The sequence below is a fragment of the Chiloscyllium plagiosum genome, chromosome 4 (assembly GCF_004010195.1).
Source record: "Chiloscyllium plagiosum isolate BGI_BamShark_2017 chromosome 4, ASM401019v2, whole genome shotgun sequence".
In the NCBI taxonomy this organism is placed as follows: domain Eukaryota; kingdom Metazoa; phylum Chordata; class Chondrichthyes; order Orectolobiformes; family Hemiscylliidae; genus Chiloscyllium; species Chiloscyllium plagiosum.
Genome location: NC_057713.1, coordinates 41916841 through 41936737, shown reverse-complemented (window position 1 = coordinate 41936737; position 19897 = coordinate 41916841). Strand labels below are relative to the sequence as shown.

At 41.1% G+C, this 19897-nt stretch overlaps 1 protein-coding gene across 1 annotated transcript in view; it reads left to right on the top strand.

Moving 5' to 3' along the window:
• Positions 1-19897, top strand: part of cibar1 (CBY1 interacting BAR domain containing 1) — a 76558-nt gene that overhangs the window by 1651 nt on the left and 55010 nt on the right. Inside the window, exons 2-3 of the mRNA XM_043688077.1 lie at positions 2825-3059; positions 6539-6607. Of these exons, the coding sequence (XP_043544012.1) occupies positions 2825-3059; positions 6539-6607 (304 nt within the window). The remainder of the gene's footprint in view (positions 1-2824; positions 3060-6538; positions 6608-19897) is intronic.

Sequence of the window (19897 nt, the reverse complement as noted above, 5' to 3'; positions counted from 1 at the left end):
ACACAGTCAGTCGCCTGAGTCGGGAATTGAACCCGGGTCTCTGGCGCTGTGAGGCAGCAGTGCTAACCACTGTGCCACCGTGCCACCCACAATGAGCCCATGGTGTTGGAAGTAGTACCTCAGCATGGATAGAGGATTTTCTAATTAATAGGTTTGGGTTAAGGAGGGCATTTTTCAGGATGGTAATGTATAATGACTGGAGTGCGAGGGCCACAATGATTTACAATGTAGATTAATGACATAGTTGAGTAAAGTGAATGTACTGTAGCCAAGATTGTGGATGACACAAAAATAGGTGAGAATGCAAGTGATGAGGATAATACAGAGTCTGCTGCGGGATATAGACAGTTAAGCAAGTAGACAAACACTTGGCAGCTGAAATATAACTTGGGAAAACATGAAGTTCTGTGCTTTGGCAGGAAGAACAGAGGAGCTGAAGATTATTTAATTGAAAGACTGCAGAAAAGTGCATAACAACAGAAGGGTTTGGTACTGTTTGTGCATGAATCACGAAATGTTAGCCTCTAAATTCAGTGGATAGTGAGAAGGTAAATGGAATGTTGGCATTTAGTTTTATAGGTAATTGAGTATAAAGGCAGGGAGACTTTGCAAAAACTAGACAAAACACTAGTCAGACCACAGCAGGAATATCGTGAACCATTCTGGGTTCCTTATCTAAGGAAAGATATCCTGGCATTGACAGCCGTCTAGAGAAGGTTCCCTATATTTTTACTAATTATGGATGTTTTGTCTTATGAGGTGAGGTTGCATCAGTTCAGCCTGTACTCATTGGAATTTAGGAAAATGAGGAGACGTAATTGAAATATACATAGATCTTTGGCTGCTCGACAGGGCAGATGCAGAAAGGTTGTTTGCCCTTGAGAGAGTGAAGGACAAGACGGCATAATCTCAGAGTAAGGGGTTGCACATTTAAACCACGGATGAGGAGGAATTTCTTCTCTCGGATGACATTGAATCAGTGGAATTCCTTACAGAAGACTGTTAAGGCTGGGTCATTAAGTATATTCAAAATGTAGACTTTTAATTGGGGAGGGAATCAAGGTTTATGGGGAAAAGGCAAGAAAGTGGAGTTAGGATTATCGAATCACCTCTGCTGTCATCAAATGGCAGAGCAGATGCAATGGAATAAATGATCTACTTCTGCTCCTTTTTTATTTTGTGATCCCTTCCTCATTAAAGAGGATGGGGTGGAGAGTGGGAAGGGTGTGCAGATTTTATGTTTCGGACTTGAATCATTACCTTCCTGAAGTGTAAAAAAATTTAGAAAACTCGAATTTCTGAACCTTTCAGTGAGGGTGAGGAAAGCAGAGTCTCAGAAGTATCACCAATCCACACGGAGGGGACCATTTTATTTATGGTCAAAGACTCTGGTATATTTAGGCCAAGGTCTTCCAGTTGCCAATTCCCCAACTCCTCAGGATCATCCAACCCTGACTTAGGCTCAGAGGCCCAGCTATTCTGAGTGGTTGTGGCTGTGTAGATGGAGTGTGTGGAAGACAAGACTCCTGTCTGGGAATTTGAAACTTTTAACAGGCAATTAACAGGTATTTGGAGCCCTTTGTTTTTAAAAATAAGTCCCCACCTCTGGGTGGTACCAATAGACTTCACTGAATTGCACAGGAAAAGTTGGAGGTCCTAAGATAATGAGACCATAACACACAAGAGCAAAAAGTAAACCATTCAGCCATTGAGTCTGATATAGTTCAATGGGATCATGACTGATCAAACCATCCTCATTCCACTTTCCTGACTCTTCCCCACAGTCATTGATTTCCATTTAATAACTCAAAATCTTTCTAATTCAGCCTTGACTATACTATTTCTATAGCTTTTTGCAATAAAGAATTCCACAAATTGATTCACTGAGAGAAGAAAATCCTCCTCTTTGGGCAACCCCTTACTTTGAGATTATGCCCTTTTGTCCTAAACTCTCCCAAAAGGGAAACAACCTCTAACCCTTAAGAGAATGTATGCTTCAGCAAGGTAATCTTTTATTCCTGTAAACTCTAATGAGTACCTGGGATCGACCTACTGAAGCTTCTTTGGACTGTCTCCTATGCCAGCATATCTTTGCTTGGATACAGGTCCAAAACATTTTACAGTATTCTAGATGTGACCTTGTATGGTTTCAGCAGGATTTCCCTCTTGTCTTTTTATACTCCAGTCTCTTTGAAGAAAAGACTAACATTCAGTTTGCCTTCCCTTTCACCCATTCTACTTTATACTAGCTTTTTGTGATTTATGCACGAGGAACTCCATGTTCCTCTGTGCTGGAATTTTCTGTGGTCATCTAAGTTGTGCAGTCAACATCACTAATGTGCAAGAAATTTTTAAAAACTAGGAATTTTTGTGTAGGTGGAAGATTGTGATATGAAGAAATGGCTAATATCAGCTATTGACACCATCTTCTCCACATCTTCCAACTTTAGAACAGCAAAGGAACCTTGCAGAATTCAAGCCAAAGTATTTCAGCTTCATTGATGACTTGAAGCTAAATGATGTAGTACGAAAAGTTTGATCCCAGCAAAATTAGCTTGCTGATGGAGTGGACAATGGATAAAGTTGAGCAAGAGACATCTGATTCACTTTCTCCTGAATTATCCCCACTGCAATTCATGAATTTGTCACATTTGTCAACTATCTGGATTTCTGCAACATTGCTAAAAGAAAAAGCAAGGTTGACATCACAATTACTAATCACAACATCCAACAAGGCATGGAAGAGATCCTCTATGACAATTTTTATCTCCTAAAACATTCATCATTTTGCACTTTCTAAAAGTAAAACTTTTTTCTTTTCCAGAGACAGTCAAACAAAATATATTCAGAGCACTGTTGCAAATGTGGAAAAGCACTTTGGTGAGATCTGCACCTTATTTGCAGCCTATGTAAGGAAAACTGCAAGACTACGTGATAAATCTGACCTCCTGGTTAAAGAACTCCGAGATTACTCTGAAACAGAAACGCCTAATGTAAAATATGGTCTAAGTAGCTTTGCAGATCACTTTGCTTTAATTCAAGATTATCGACATGCAGAGGTGAGTTGCTGAAAATATTTGCTAAATGCATTCTCAACATTTTTGCATTTATCGGTATACATGTTACAACACTGTCTTTTAACACCTGATTTTGATCTGCATAAAGTTTGCTATAATGGAGTTAAGTCACTTTTTTTACTACTAGATATTTTGAAATCTTTTGCTTTATCTATGAAGCAACAGCTGTTATTCAGCATCAATTATCAGTCCCACTCCAAATCAGAAGGATTCTAAGAATGGAAGTTGAAATTGGGACAATGGCCAGTATTCATCTGAAGTTAGAGTTGTGAAGTAATTCATGTTGGCAGTAAGCGATGAGAGATGTTCTAAAAGGAGTGCAGGAGGAGAGGGACCTCTGTATTTACGCACGTTAATCATTGAAGGTGTCAGGAAAGGTTGAGAGGGTACGGTTATGAAAATATCTTATTACTGACAGTCATATCGTATACAAAAATAAGTTTTTTTTATATTAAGTTTTATATAGAATAATGGTGTGGCCTCAACTGGAGAACTGCATCTAGTTTTACACTTTAGGAAGGAAGCAATGACAATAGCAAGAGTTTATAATTAGATTAGATTAGATTACTTACAGTGTGGATGCAGGCCCTTCAGCCCAACAAGTCCACACCGACCCTCCGAAGAGCAACTCACCCAGACCCATTCCACGACATTTACCCCTTCACCTAACACTACGGGCAATTTAGCATGGCCAGTTCACCTAACCTGCACATTTTTGGACTGTAGGAGGAAATCTGAGCACCCGGAGGAAACCCACGCAGACACTGGGAGAATGTGCAAACTCCATACAGACAATTGCCTGAGGTGGGAATTGAACACGGGTCCCTGGCGTGTGCCACTGTGCCGCCCGTGTCTGGAATGTGCAGACTGTAGGCAGATTTTAATTAATGCACTCAAGGAGTTGGATTATTATCTGAAAAGGAAAATTTATGTAGGGCACTGGGGAGAGGGCAAAGGAGTAGCATTAGGTAAATTGTTCATTTGGAGAGCAAGCAATGGCAAAAGAGTTCATATTACATTTTTTTATGCTGTAACTACTTTGCGATTCTGTAATTTGTGCTAAAATCAAAAAGAATGTTGTCCACCAGCAAACTTCTGCTGTACCTAATCAAGAAGAAGGGGTGCAAATAAAAACAATTTGGGCTATATTTCTGTTTTTTTTTACACTATTGACCTGAGGTCATTTTCAAACACTTAGATGCTGATTAATTGGAAGTTTTGTCTTTGAAAACATTTAATGGAATTTTAGAATTCTAATTATTTGCATCATGAAACCCAGAAATTATTTAAGGATCCTAGATTTAAAAATACAGGCATAACTTAGAGCTCAGAAACATCCAATTTGCCCCAACAGATTTAACTGGTCTTCTGCTTAATGAACCATCTTTATCTAACCCTTGCATGCATTTATCTAGGATTATCTGAAACACATCGATGTTAATTGTTTCAAATACTCCTATAGGTTGAGAGTTCTGCATTTTTTAAACTCTTTTTATTAAAGATATTTCTCTAGAATGTCCCTTTTTTTTTAATTTATTTGTGTTTTAGCTTTATAAGCCTCTAATTTTGATCTCTTCCCACAAATGAAGAGCGATGACTGACTTGTTGGACAAAAAAAGACAAATTTTAATAAAATGTTTTGTTTTGGATTTATCAAAACCATTTGGAAGATCTCTGTTTAAGAGGAAAACAAACCGAATTAGAGTTGCTGTATGAGAAGAGAATACTGATTGGTTGGCAAGTTAACTCTGGTACAGCCAGTGTCATGGAGAATGTATCAATCCGACTCTATTTGCCAAACAATCATACAATGTAAAGGTTGGTATTCTTGCACATTTTCCAGATGAGTGCAAGATGAAAAATTTTGACAAAATTGCCTTTTTCCAACAATACTGAATGTATAAATTACCAAACAATTCAATGAATATTTTTATTTTTGAATATGCCTCATGTAAAACATTTTAATTCCTTTCTGTTATTTAGGTTTAGCTTTTTTCAATGTGTGTCCTACTATTCTGCTTTCTCCAGTTATGACGCAGTTGATAGTATGAGATTGAGAGTATTAAGGTCCACACCTGAGACTTGAGTACAAAATCCAGCCTAACGTTTCAGATACTAATGGAGTACTTCATCTTTGGAAGTGTTATCTTCCACGCGAAGCAATTAACTGAGGCACCCACCTTGGTTAGCCAAATATGCAGTAAACGACACCATGGCACTTCAAAAGTTCGCCGTCTTAGAATTTCCCCATTTTCTGATAAGATGTAGTGTTCAGGGACAGGTGGCATATGTACTTGTGAGCCATAAAATGACCTGAGTGAATATAGGGATAGTGTGTTGCTGGCAAAGCATTGCACGTCAGGCAGCATCCAAGGAGGAGGAGTATTGACATATTGAGCAAAAGCCCTTCATCAGGAATGATGCTGCCTGATTCATCGGATGCTGCCTGACCTGCTGTGCACCACGCTATCGACTCCAATCTGCAGTCCTCATTTTACTTAGTCTGAGTGAATATATCTGTGCATTTGTATCATAAATTGGCTTTAGAACAGCATGGTATATTAGATATGCTGTATTTTTGCTTACAAAGTCAATGTGGCGGTCATTGTTCTGAATACACATCAGGTAGACCCACAAAAATGTCCATTGCCAGTTCTGGCCATTTGTATATACAAATATGGTTGGTGGCAGTGAAATATTACATTTGCCATTAGCTGCATTCATGTAATGAGTAAAAGTGACTCTTTGAATTCTGATTCTAAAAAAAATAAAATTCATCCATTTGTGCAGCAGCCTCTAAAATGCCTAGCCAATGGACTGTGGGCTCACATCCACTTTCTTGAGTTGTCAGTGGGAATAAATTTTTTGAAGTGCAGTTTTTATCTATGTAATTTTTAATGTTCTAATTAAGCAAATCAGTCACATTACATCAAGTTAGAAAGCAAATTTCAGTTCTACTTGCCATGGAGAGAGTGCAGAGGAGATTGTTGCCTGGGGTGAAAAGTTTCAGGAAAAGATAGAGAAACTGGATAGGCTGGATTTATTTTCTTTGGAGCAGAGGAGTGAGATGGAACTTGATTGAGGTTTACAAAATTGAAAGGCAGAAATAGAGTAGATCATGCTAATCTCTTTCCCCATGGCAGGTGTATCTGAGACCAGAGCACATAAGTTCAAGGTGAGAAGAAAGTGGTTTAGAGATCTGGAAAAAAAATTTTTATGGTAACATACGGAATGCGCTGCCTGAGGGGTTGGTTGAGGCGGGTACTCTTGCAACATTTAAGCATCTAGGTGAGTACTTAAAATGCTGAGGCACAGTAGACTATGGACTATATGCAAATAAATGGGATTTGTGTAGTATAATGTTTGTATATTGGCATAGATATGGTGGGCTGAAGATCCTGTTTCTATGCTGTATGACTCTGATTCTTAATCTGTTTACAATTTGCCTTTTGGTTGCATAGGTTGAAAGGCTAGAAGCCAAAGTTGTAGAACCTTTGAAGAAATATGGTTCCATAACCAAGTTGAAAAAGGTATGTTCAGTGTGCATAAGGAATTATTAGACTTTATATTTATGAAAAATTATGTAATCGTATGGAAGTTTTAAACATAGACCATATAAAGTTCTAATATTTTGTTTAAGCATTTGTATTACATTTCATTCCCTGTATTTAAGATTCATAAACTTTCATATCTCACTGGGGTATCACATTAGAAATCAAGCATTGCCATTCCCATATTGTCCAAAAAATTAGGCTCTTATAAAAGTATATACAATTTCTCAATTTATCTGTGTTTTAATCCCAAAATGACAGCATGGAACAGGTTTCTGTACTCAATAAGGATGACTATTTATCTGTAAGAAACAGATTCTAGCTACAATTAAATAATTATAGAGTCATAGAGTTCTATAGCATGGAGACGGGCCTTTGGCCCAAACTGGTCCATGCCAACCAAAATATCTGTCTGTGCTAACGCCATTTCCTGCACTTGGCCCATGTCCTTCTAATCCCTTCCTATCCATGTATTTGTCCAAATACCTTTTTAAACGTTGTTAATGTACCTACCGCAACCATTTTCACTAGCTGCTCATTCCATGTGTGTACCACCCACTGTGTAAAACACAGGTTCCCTTTTATTCTTTTCCCTTTAACTTTACTGATATCTTCGAATCCCCAACCCTGGCAAAAAGACTGAGTGCATTCACATTTTCCATGTCTCTCATGATCTTATACACTTCTTTACGATCCCGCCTCAGTCTCCTACACTCTAAAGAAAAACATGCTAAGTTGTCCAACCTCCTCCTATAGCTCAGATCATTAAGTCCTGGCAACATCCTTATAAATTTCTTCTGCACTCTTTGCAGTTTAATAACATCCTTCTGAAAGCAAGGTGACCTAAACTGAATACAATACTCCCAGGTGTAGCCTCACCCAATGTCCTACAACATGACTTCCCAACTTCTGTACTCAGTGCCCTAACTGAAAGTCAGTGTGTCAAAGCCTTCTTCAATGCCCTATCTACCTGTGACTCCACGTTTAGAGAACTGTGAACCTGAACTCCAAAATCCCTCTGTTACCCCTACACTCCTTAAGGCCCTACCATTCACCATGAAACACCTACCTTGATTTGACTTTACAAAATGCAAGACCTCACACTTTTTTATATTAAGCTCCCCTTGCCATTTCTCAGCCCACTTCTCCAGCTGATTAGGATCCTGCTGCAGTTTCTGTTCGAGTCATAGAGATGTACAGCACAGAAACAGACCCTTTGGTCCAATTCGTTCATGCCAACCCAATCGAGTCCCACCTGCCAGCACCGGCCCATATCCTTCAATCCTTCCTATTCATATACCCATCCAGATGCCTTTTAAATGTTGCAATCGTACTAACCTCCACCACTTCCTCTGGCAGCTGATTGCATACATGTACCACCCTCTGTGAAAAAGTTGCCCCTTTGGTCTCTTTTGTATCTTTCCTCTCAACCTATGTCCTCTAGTTCTGGACTCCCCCACCCCGGGGAAGAGCCATTTTCTATTTATCCAATCCATGATAAATTATGATTTTATAAATCTTTGTAAGGTCACCCCTCCGCCTTTGAAGCTCTAGGGAAAACCACCCCAGCCTATTCAACTTCTCCCTATAGCTCAATTCCTCCAACCTTGGCAACATGCTTGTAAATCTTGTCTGAACCCTTTCAAGTTTCACAACATCGTTTCGATAGGGAGGAGACTGGAATTGAAAGCAATATTCCAACAGTGGCCTAACCAATGACCTCAACATGACCTCCCAACTCCTGTACTCTATAGTCTGACTAATAAAGGAAAGTAAACCAAATGCCACCTTCACTATCCTAACAATCTATCTACACACTTTCAAGGAGCTATGAACCTGAACGCCAAGGTCTCTTTGTTGAGCAACACTACTTAGGACCTTACCATTTAAGTGTATAAGTCCTGCAAATATTTACACTCCCAAAATGCAGCAGCTCACATTTATCTAATTTTAAACTCCATCTGTCACTTCTCAGCCCATTGGCCCATCCGATCAAGATCCTGTTGTAATCTGACGTAACCTTCTTCACTGTCCACTACACCTCCAATTTTGGTGTCATCTGCAAACTTACTAACTATACCTCTTACGCACACATTTAAATCACTTATAAGCGACGAAAAGTAGTGGACCCAGCACTGACCCTTGTGGCACTCCACTGGTCACAGTCCTCCAGTTTGAAAGACAACCCTCCACCACCACCTTCTGTCTTCTACCTTTTGAGCCAGTTCTGTATCCAAATGGCTAGTTCTCCTGTATTTCATGAGCTCTAACCTTGCTAACCAGTCTCCCATGAGGAACCTTGTCGAACGCCTTACTGAAGTTCATATAGATCATGTCCACTGCTCTGCCCTCTTTGTTACTACTTCAAAAAAACTCAATCATGTTTGTGAGACATGACTTCCCATGCACAAAGCCATGTTGACTATCCCTAATCAGTCCTTGTCTTTCCAAATACATGTACATCCTGTCCCTCAAGACTCCCTCCAACAACTTTCCTACCACCAATGTCAGGTTCATTGGTCTATAGTTCTCTGGCTTGTTCTTGCCACCCTTCTTAAACAGTGGCACCACGTAAGTCAACCTCCAATCTTCCGGCACCTCACCTGTGACTATTGATGATATCTCGGCAAGGGGCCTAGCAATCACTTCCCGAGCTTCCCACAGAGGTCTAGGGTACACCTGATCAGATCCTGGGGATTTATCCACTTCTATGTGTTTCAAGGCATCCAGCACTTCCTCTCCTGTAATATGGACACTTTTCAAGATGTCACCATCTATTTCCCTACATTCTATATCTTCCATGACCTTTCCACAGTAACCACTGATGCAAAATACTCATTTAGTATCTTCCCCCATCTCCAGCGGCTTCACACAAAGGCTGCCTTGCTGATCATTGAGGGGCTCTATTCTCTCCCTAGTTACCCTTTTGTCCTTAATGTATTTGTAAAAACCCTTTGGATTCTCCTTAACTCTATTTGCCAAAACTATCTCATGTGCCCTCCTGATTTCCCTCTTAAGTATATTCCTACTGCCTTTATACTCAAAGGATTCATTCGATCTATTGACCTGACATATACTTCCTTCTCTTTCTTAACCAAATCTTCAATTTCTTTAGTTATCCAGCATTCCCTACACCTACCAGCCTTTCCTTTCACCCTGGCAGGAATATACTGTCTCTGGACTCTCGTTATCCTTCCTCCGTGTCCATGATTCCCACCTATTTTAGTGTCATCTGTAAACTTATTAATCATGCCTTGTACATTCTCATCCAAATCAAAAATTAGTTAGCAAACAGTAATGGGCCCAGCACCAATCCCTGAGGCACTCCATTAGTCACAGGCCTCCAGTCTGACAAGCATCCTTCCACTATTATTCTCTGCTTCCTATCATCAAGCCAGTTTGTATCCAATTTGCCAGCTCGTCCTGGATTCCATGTGAGCTCACCTTCCAGAGCAGCCTATCATGTGAACCCTGATCAATGACCTTACTGAAATCCATATAGATTGTGAACTAACAACAAATAACTCTTAGTTAAAACTAATCCACTTAACACTTGCTTCAACAAAGGGTAAGTGATATTTGGAGATTGACACCCGAGAGAAGAAGAAAATCAGTTGGATAGTGACGCCTTCCACGTCCCCTTACCTCTTCTCTTTTTCTAGTTACAATCAGTTCTGAAGAAGGCCACTGGACCTGAAACATTAACTTGTATTCTCTCAGCAAATGCTGCCAGACCCACTGAGTTTTTCCAGTAATTACTCCTTTTGTTTCTGATATCTAGCATTCACAGTTCTTTGGATTTTTTTATTTGCAGTGGGGATTAGGCTATTTGAAGTAGATTCTTACACCATTTCCACAAACATAATAATTGAAAAACCTAGTGATGATTTAGATTGCTAAAGAATTGCTTCCTGCTCTTAAAAAGAGTCAATTTTGTTTAATTTATCATGGTTAATTTTCTACTCTTGTGCAATTACTAATATTTTATCGTTTTAACACCATACTGATAACCTCAAATTTCAAAAATGGATTGTAGGAACTGAAATGAGCATTTCTAAAATTCACTTCAGCTTGTACGTTTTCTTTCAATCAGTACTGTTACTTCATATTAGCAAAGGATCAACAAATTACTTTATTCCAATCTTTTAGTCTTTGACCTGCAGAGAATTGGCTAATGTATCTTGCACTTAAAATGTCCTTTAAAATATATTGGATGTTAAAAGTATTTTTGAAATAAGTAACTGCAGGGATAGTGCATACATTGATTTTTGTTCTTTCAAAATTCCTTGGGTTTAATTACATTTTCCAAGGATTTAGAAGGTAGCAAACATAATTCTACAATTTAACAAAGGAGGAAGAGAAAAAACATAGGCCAGTTCACCTAACCTCAGCATTGAAGAAAATTTAAGAGTCAAAGTTTAGGTAGTTTAAAACAGAACACTTATGATCAAGCATTGACAACACATACCTTATGTACGGGAAGTCATGTTCGACTAAACTATTGGGAATATTTTAAGGATGTAACATTGAAGATAGGAAAGGGGGAATTCAGTGAATGTTGTGTATTTATATTTTCAAAAAAAAAATATTAGTCAAATTGGGACTAAAGGATTATCGGTTTATATTATGCCACTCTCCATCCTGACATGGAAATACAGTGCTTTGTCTTCAATATTATTAGGTCAAATTCCTGGAACTACCTCCCTAATGACATGGTGGCTGTACTTACGCCAAGCACCTTTTCAAAAGCATAGAGGAAGTGCAAAAATGGATTACCCAGCCAGTATTCCCCACATCCCATGAGTGAATTAAGAATTGGTTTATGGAAAGAGAATAAGTGGGATCTTTTTTTGAATAGGTAGGAAGAAACTAATGGGATATTGCAAGGAACACGGTTTTATCCTCCGCTATTTTTATATTCTTTATTGATGATTTGTACCAGGGAACTGAGTGTGATATATCAAATGACAGAACAAATTAAAGAGTGGAATGACTGTTTTGTCTCATTTGTATCTGTACATTCAAATTTGGATAAGGTTGTGGCTGATCTTTTCGTAGCCTCAACTTTACTTTTCCATTCACCCTTATACCCTTTCACTCCCTTACAAATCTCGAAACAATAAAAAGTTTGGTGGAAATCTGCGCAGTGAGAAGGATGCTGTGAGGCTGCAGAAGCATATGATATATTGTGTAAGTGAGTAAGAACCTAGCAAATGCAATACAATGAGGAAAGATGTGAAGTTACCCACTTCATTTGGAAAAATAAGAGCAAAATACACTTGAATGGTGAGCATCTAATAAATGTTTGTATTCAAAGGAACATGTGTGTCCTTGCACATGAAACTCAAAGGTAACCTGCATGTATCAGAAGCCTTTAGGGAGGCAAATGAAACTGTATGTGAGCTTTTGTCACAAACATATGAGTAAAGAAGTCTTTCAACTATTATGTAGGTATTAGTAATGTCACACCAAGAATTCCATGTATGGTTTAATCTTCAAGGAAGAACCTACTTCTCCCTGAGAGAGCAATATATTTTCACTGGACTGATTTCTATGTTAAAGGGATTGTTTTATATGGGGTGATTATGGAGACTAGAACTATTTTCTGTAGAGTTGAGAAGAATGAGATGTGATCTAATTGAAACATACAATTCTTAGGGGGCTTGACAAGGTGGATACTGAAAGCGTCCCTTTATTAGGAAACCTGAAACATACATTTCAGAAAAAATGTCAACCATTCAGGATTGAGATGAGAAACTACTTCACTCAAAGGGTTCTGAACTTTGGAATTCTCTACCAATACAGATGCCTAGTTGTCGAGTGTAATCAAAACGAAGGTTTATAGAGTTAAGACATTGCCATTCAGCCAGCCAAGCCTGATCAAACTCTTAGCTGATTTGTACCTGCAGTATCCCTTAACTTTTAATGCCAGTGAAAATCAAATGTATCAATCTCAACCCACAGCCCTCTGGAAGACCTGGGAGTTCCAAAGATTCACTATCCACTGAGTAAAAATAAAACTTCCTCGTAGAAGTCCTAAATGGATCTTGTTGTTTTTTTAAAAAGTACTCCCTGGTTCTAGATTCCCAACCAGGGAAAAGTATCTAACATGTCTAAAGCTTTAAGAATTTCGTAGGTTTCAATAAGATCACATCATTCTTTGAAATGCTATAGAAAACATCTCAGTTTGTCCAATCTGTCTTCATAATTATCCTGGGGGAGCAAGTCTGATGAACCTTTCTTGCAATAGAGGGATGCAATACTATCCTTTTTGGGGTAAGGATACCAAAATTGCATACACAACTCTAGATGGAAAGTTGGAGTTGAGGTGTAAACCAGCCATAAGGTGCTAGAAAACAAGATGTGTTGCAAATATTCAGCAGGTCTGGCAGCATAGGTAGAAAGTGAAACAACGGATGTTTCAAGTTGAAAATAACGCTTTAGAATTAGAATGTAACCTTTTAGAAGGAGCAACTTATTGCTCTGAACCTATATGGACGAAAGAGCTGAGTTCCAGAGGGAACTGAAACTGACTGGCCTTGTCAACAAGGCCACATTTGATCAAGTGTGCCATTAAGAAGCTCTATCAAACCGGAGTCAGTAGGACTCAGAGGGTGAGGTGGATCTCTGCACTGGTTCAAGAAATACCTGGTACGCAGGAAGATCTTTCTGGTTGTTTGAGGTCAGTCATCTTTATACAGAGGTTGTGACATCATGTTACAGTTGTACAAGACATTGGTAAAGCCACATTTGGAGTGCTGTGTGCAATTCTAGACACCCTACTATAGGAAGGATGTTATTAAACTGAAAAAGGTGTATCTTTTTTTTAAAAAAAAAGACTTTGGATGTTACCAACACTGGAAGATTTGAGTTATAAGGAGAGGCTGAATAGGCTGGGTTCTTTTCTTTTTGCTGGAGCATAGGAGGCTCATAAAATCATGAGGGACATAAGGTGGATAGCCAAGGTCTTCTCCCCAGGATAGGGGGTCCAAAACTATAGAACATAGATTTAAGGTGAGAGAGGAAAGATTTAAGAGACCTTGAGGGGCACCTTTCTACACAGGGCGGTTGTATGGAATGAGCTTCCAGAAGAAGTGGTAGAGGTAGGTGCCTTTATAACATTTGAAAAACATAGGAAAGGATAGGAAATGTTTGGAGGAATGTGAGCCAAACTGAGGCAAATGGGACTAGTTCAATTAAGGAAACCTTGTCTGCACAGGTAAGTTGGTCTGATGGGCCTGTTTCCATGCTATAGGACTCTGACTTTGACTCTATCTCAACTCAGTGACACCTCTGGCAGATTTCTTCAGGATAGTCCCTCTGGTCCAGCCATCTTCAGTTGCATCAACAATGACCTTCCCTGTATCATAAGGTCAGAAGTGGGGATGTTCCCTACTTGATACTGCAAAGGGTCCAATAGTTTTTTTTTTAATCTGGCTGGCAAGTTGCAAGTAACATTCGCTCCGCAAAAGTATTGGGCAATGGCCATCCCCCACAAAAGATAATCTAACCATTGCCCTTGATATCATTGAACACCTCACTTTAACATTCTGATAGTTACCATTAAACTGGGCTAGTTATATTCATTCTGTGGCTACAAGAGTACGTTAGACACTTGGAATCTTGCAGCAAATAATGTGTTTCCTGATTTTCCAAAGCCTGCCCATTATCTATAAGCACAAGTCGGGAATGTGATTGAAAATTCTCTTTTGTTTGGATGAGTATAGCTCCAACAGTACACAAGAAGCTTGATGCCATTGAGGATAGCTTGATTGACACCACATCCATAACATCTACTGCCTCAAACACTGATACTCAGTAGGAGCAGTGTGTACCATCTGCAAGATGCACTGCAGAAATTCAACACCCTTTGAACTCTCAACTGCTAAATCAAGAAGGACAAGTGCAGCAGATACATGGGAATACCACCACCTGTAAGTTGTCTTCCAAACCACTCCGCATCCAGACTTAAAAATATGTCGTTCCTTCAGTGTCATTAGGTCAAAATCTTAGAAATCCCCCCTAAAGGTATTGTGGGTCTACTAAAATCAAATGTACTGCAACAGCTCAAGAAGGCAGCTCACCATCACCTTCTCAATGCTAATTGAACTTGCATCCTGTGAGCAAATATAAAAAAAGTGATGTAGACAGAGATCTCTATCATTGGAGCAAAACTTCTAGATCTTGATTTTTATTAGCCTTTAATCTTTATTATTTCATGTATCTATACCTTTAGAACATAGAACATAGAACAATACAGCACAGAACAGGCCCTTCGGCCCACGATGTTGTGCCGAACATTTGTCCTAGCTTAAGCACCTACCCATGTACCTATCCAATTGCCGCTTAAAGGTCACCAATGATTCTGACTCTGTCACTCCCACAGGCAGCGCATTCCATGCCCCCACCACTCTGTGGGTAAAGAACCCACCCCTGACATCTCCCCTATACCTTCCACCCTTCACCTTAAATTTATGTCCCCTTGTAACACTCTGTTGTACCCGGGGAAAAAGTTTCTGACTGTCTACTCTATCTATACCTCTGATCATCTTATAAACCTCTACCAAGTTACCCCTCATCCTTCGCCGTTCCAACGAGAAAAGGCCGAGAACTCTCAACCTAGCCTCGTACGACTTCCTCTCCATTCCAGGCAACATCCTGGTAAATCTCCTCTGCACCCTCTCCAAAGCTTCCACATCCTTCCTAAAGTGAGGCGACCAGAACTGCACACAGTACCCCAAATGTGGCCTAACCAAAGTCCTGTACAGCTGCAACATCACTTCACGACTCTTGAATTCAATCCCTCTGCTAATGAACGATAATACTCCATAGGCCTTCTTACAAACTCTATCCACCTGAGTGGCAACCTTCAAAGATCTATGTACATAGACCCCAAGATCCCTCTGTTCCTCCACCTGACTAAGAACCCTACCATTAACCCTGTATTCCGCATTCTTATTTGTTCTTCCAAAATGGACAACCTCACACTTGGCAGGGTTGAACTCCATCTGCCACTCCTCAGCCCAGCTCTGCATCATATCTAAGTCCCTTTGCAGCTGACAACAGCCCTCCTCACTATCCACAACTCCACCAATCTTTGTATCGTCTGCAAATTTACTGACCCACCCTTCGACTCCCTCTTCCAAGTCATTAATAAAAATTACAAACAGCAGAGGGCCCAGAACTGATCCCTGCGGAACTCCATTTTGTAACTGGGCTCCAGGCTGAATATTTACCATCTACCACCACTCTCTGACTTCGACCAGTTAGCCAGTTCTCTATCCAACTGGCCAAACTTCCCACTATCCTCCTGACTTTCTGCATAAGCCTACCATGGGGAACCTTATCAAATGCCTTACTAAAATCCATGTACACTACATCCACTGCTCTACCCTCATCCACATGCTTGGTCACCTCCTCAAAGAATTCAATAAGACTTGTAAGGCAAGACCTACCCCTCACAAATCCGTGCTGGCTGTCCCTAATCAAGCAGTGTCTTTCCAGATACTCATAAATCCTATCCCTCAGTACCCTTTCCATTACTTTGCCTACCACCGAAGTAAGACTAACTGGCCGGTAATTCCCGGGGTTATCCCTATTCCCTCGTTTGAACAGGGGCACAACATTCGCCACTTTCCAGTCCCCTGGCACCACCCCCATTGACAGTGGCAATGATCTTTTCGTCTTCAATGGTTCTGCAATTTCCTCTCTTGCTTCCCACATAATCCTAGGATATATCCCGTCAGGCCCGGGGGACTTGTCTATCCTCAAGTTTTTCAAAATGCCCAACACATCTTCCTTCCTAACAAGTATCTCCTCTAGCTTACCAGTCCATTTCATACTCTCCTCTTCAACAATACGATCCCTCTCATTTGTAAATACTGAAGAAAAGTACTCATTCAAGACCTCTCCTATCTCTTCCGACTCAATACACAGTCTCCCACTACTGTCCTTGATCGGACCTACCCTCGTTCTCGTCATTCTCATGTTTCTCACATACGCATAAAAGGCCTTGGTCCTACCCGCCAAAGATTTTTCATGCCCTCTCTCAGCTCTAGTAATCCCTTTCTTCAGTTCCCTCCTGGCTATCCTGTATCCCTCCAACACTGTCTGAACCTTGTTTCCTCAACCTTATGTAAGCCTCTTTACAAGACATTCAACCTCCCTCGTCAAACAAGATTCCCTCACATGACCATCTCTTTACTACCTGACAGGTACATACATATCAAGGATACGTCGTATCTGTTACTTGAAAAAGTTCCACATTTCAATGACACCCTTCCCTGACAGCCTATGCTCCCAATTTATGCTCCTCAGATCCTGTCTTGCAGCATCGTATTTACCCTTCCCCCCAATTGTAAAACCTGCCCTGTTGCACACACCTATCTCTCTCCATAACCAAGGTGAAAGTCACAGAATTGTGGTCACCATCACCAAATTTCTCACCCACTAACAAGCCCATCACTTGTCCCGGTTCGTTACCAAGTACCAAATCCAATATGGCCTCCCCTCTGGTCGGACAATCTACATACTGAGTTAGAAAAGCTTCCTGGACACACTGCACAAACACCGTCTCGTCCAATCTACTTGATCTAAAGAGCTTCCAATCAATATTTGGGAAGTTGAAATCACCCATGACTACTACCCTGTGGCTTCTGCACCTTTCCAAAATCTGTTTCCCAATCTGTTTCTCCACATCTCTGCTGCTATTGGGGGGCCTATAGTAAACACCCAACAAGGTGACTGCTCCTTTCCTATTTCTGACTTCAGCCCATACTACCTCCAAAGGCAGATCCTCCTCGAACTGCCTTTCTGCAGCCGTTATACCATTTCTAATTAGCAACGCCACCCCCCTCTTTTGCCGCCACCCCCCCACCACCACCACCAATCTTACTGAAACATCTGTAACCTGGAACCTCCAACAAACTATTCCTGTCCCCCTTCTATCCACATTTCCGTGATGGCCACAACATCGTAGTCCCAAGTACTGATCCACGCCTTAAGTTCACCCACCTTATTTCTGATACTCCTTGCGTTGAAGTATACATACTTGAGCCCATCTCTGTGTCCGCAAGTATTCCCTGTCAGTACTACCTTCTCCACAGCTTCCCTACATTCTTGGACATCCTGAAAAATAGCTGGATCCCATCCCCCTGCCAAATTAGTTTAAACCACCCCCCAGAGTGCTAGCAAACCTACCCCCCAGGATATTGGTGCCCTTCTGGTTCAGGTGCAACCCGTCCTGCTTGTACAGGCTTGCCCCTCATCCACCTCCTTCGTCACCTTTTCAAAGAATTCAATAAGGTTTGTGAGGCACGACCTGCCCTTCACAAAACCAATTGTGAGAGACTATCTCAGCTCGGACTACGTGGAGTCCATTTGGGCGGAGGCTTAAAAAAAAAAGCAAGGGAAAGAAATTATTGGTCGGAGTATTGTATAGACCACTAAACAATACTCTGTAGGAAAGCCTATAAAGCAACAAATAATAGGAGCATCTAAAAAGAATAGAGCACTAATTATGGGTAACTTTTTAATCTTAATTGGGTAAATCAATTTTAAAGGATAGCTATGGTAATATGTTGCATTAATTTCCTAGAGCAATATGTCATGGACCTCTCTTGGGTCTAGTAATGAGACAGGTTTAATAAATTACCTCAGAATAAAACAAAAAACCTGAGGAAGTAGTGATTATGACGTGTTAAACGTAATGCTCAGTTTGAGGGTGAGAAATCCGGGTTGGAAACAACGTGCTTAGGTTAAATAAAGGAAAATATAATGAAATGAAATACAGTTGTTAAAGTGAACTGGTGGCTGGATTAACAGGAATGACAGTAAGTAAGCAGTGGCCGAACGAGATGGGCGGGCACTACTTCGTTCAGATAATCGCTGATTCTGTTAATTGATTTTAAATGCTTTTCCTCTGGGGCTTGGAGTTTTTAAAAGTCTGTTCCCCGTTCAGGAGACTGCAGCAGCGCACCGCATGCGAGACGCTGACCCCAACCCCATCCAAAGCCGCCGCCGCCCCCCCCCCCCATGCCCAACCCTGCCCCCCCACCCCCGACACCGCCCCTCAACCATCGCCACCATGGTGCGGTCCCCCCATCCACCTCCACCCCCTCTCTGGGGCAGTCGGACTGGACACCAACAACAACACACACAGTCTCTCAACTTTTTTTACTGCATCTTTTTGACAGGTTCCACGTTTGCCCTGTACAGGGCAAATGTTGGAGAGATTATCTGGGGAAGGTGGGGGGGGAGCTTAGGGTGCACCCCTCTGTAAAACTCCAGGAAAGTGTGGGAAGAGAGTGCGGCAGGTCAATCATTTGGAGATGGTGCCTGTTTAATCACTGTAAACAAAAGATGCAATCACTGTTGGAAACACGTCTTTGATGTGATGTTTCTATTGGGACCTCGAGATCTCCATCTGATTTTCGGATAATCAAGGTTCCTCTGTACTATGCAGTTTTGGATCCCTTATTTAAGAAAATATTATTTCAACGGAGGCATTTTGGGGAAGGTTCTCTCTGATGATCTGCAGGGAGGAGGGATTGTTTTATGAGCAAATATTAAACAGGCTGGGATGGACTCTGCAAGATGATGGTGATTCTGTAGAACTGTTGTGGGAGCTCTGCCTAACAGCCAAGGCATACTGGTGTTTTTTGCCATCCCTGGCCAACTTATGTGGTGGAATTAGTTTGTTTAAAACCTTACAGAACACCTATTTGTTAATTTTAAGGAGTGGGAAGGATGCCAAAAGGAAAAGGAGTGAGCAAACAGCAGCAGGGAGGACACTCCCCTGCAGCACCAGGCATACTAGAGACCACAGCAGCAGCAGCAGCAGCAGCCTCTCCTGAACCCCCCGGGGACCTGACAGACTCACAGGAATCGGCTGCGGCAATAGACAGACTTGGGGACTGCGATTGAGGAGATCAGTAAGGAGATTCGTGCCCAGGTCCAACCTATCATGTCCATGCTACAGAAGCATGAGTGGGAGATCCAGGGCCTCTGGGAGCGGCTGGAGGAGGTGGAGGGCCGAGCTAAGGCTTCGGAAGTTGCGATGGAGTCCCCATCCAGTCGGATCCAGGTGCTGGAGCGAGAGTTGAGCCTGACAAGACCATATCGACAATCTTGAAAATAGAGGTTGGAGGATAAATCTCCAAATTGTCGGGCTCCCTGAAGGTGAGCAGCCAGTCAGCTTCTTTGAAAGCTGGCTGCTGAAGTTTTTGGGCCTTCACATAGAGTCCAGCAGGCTGCAGATTGAAAGGGCTT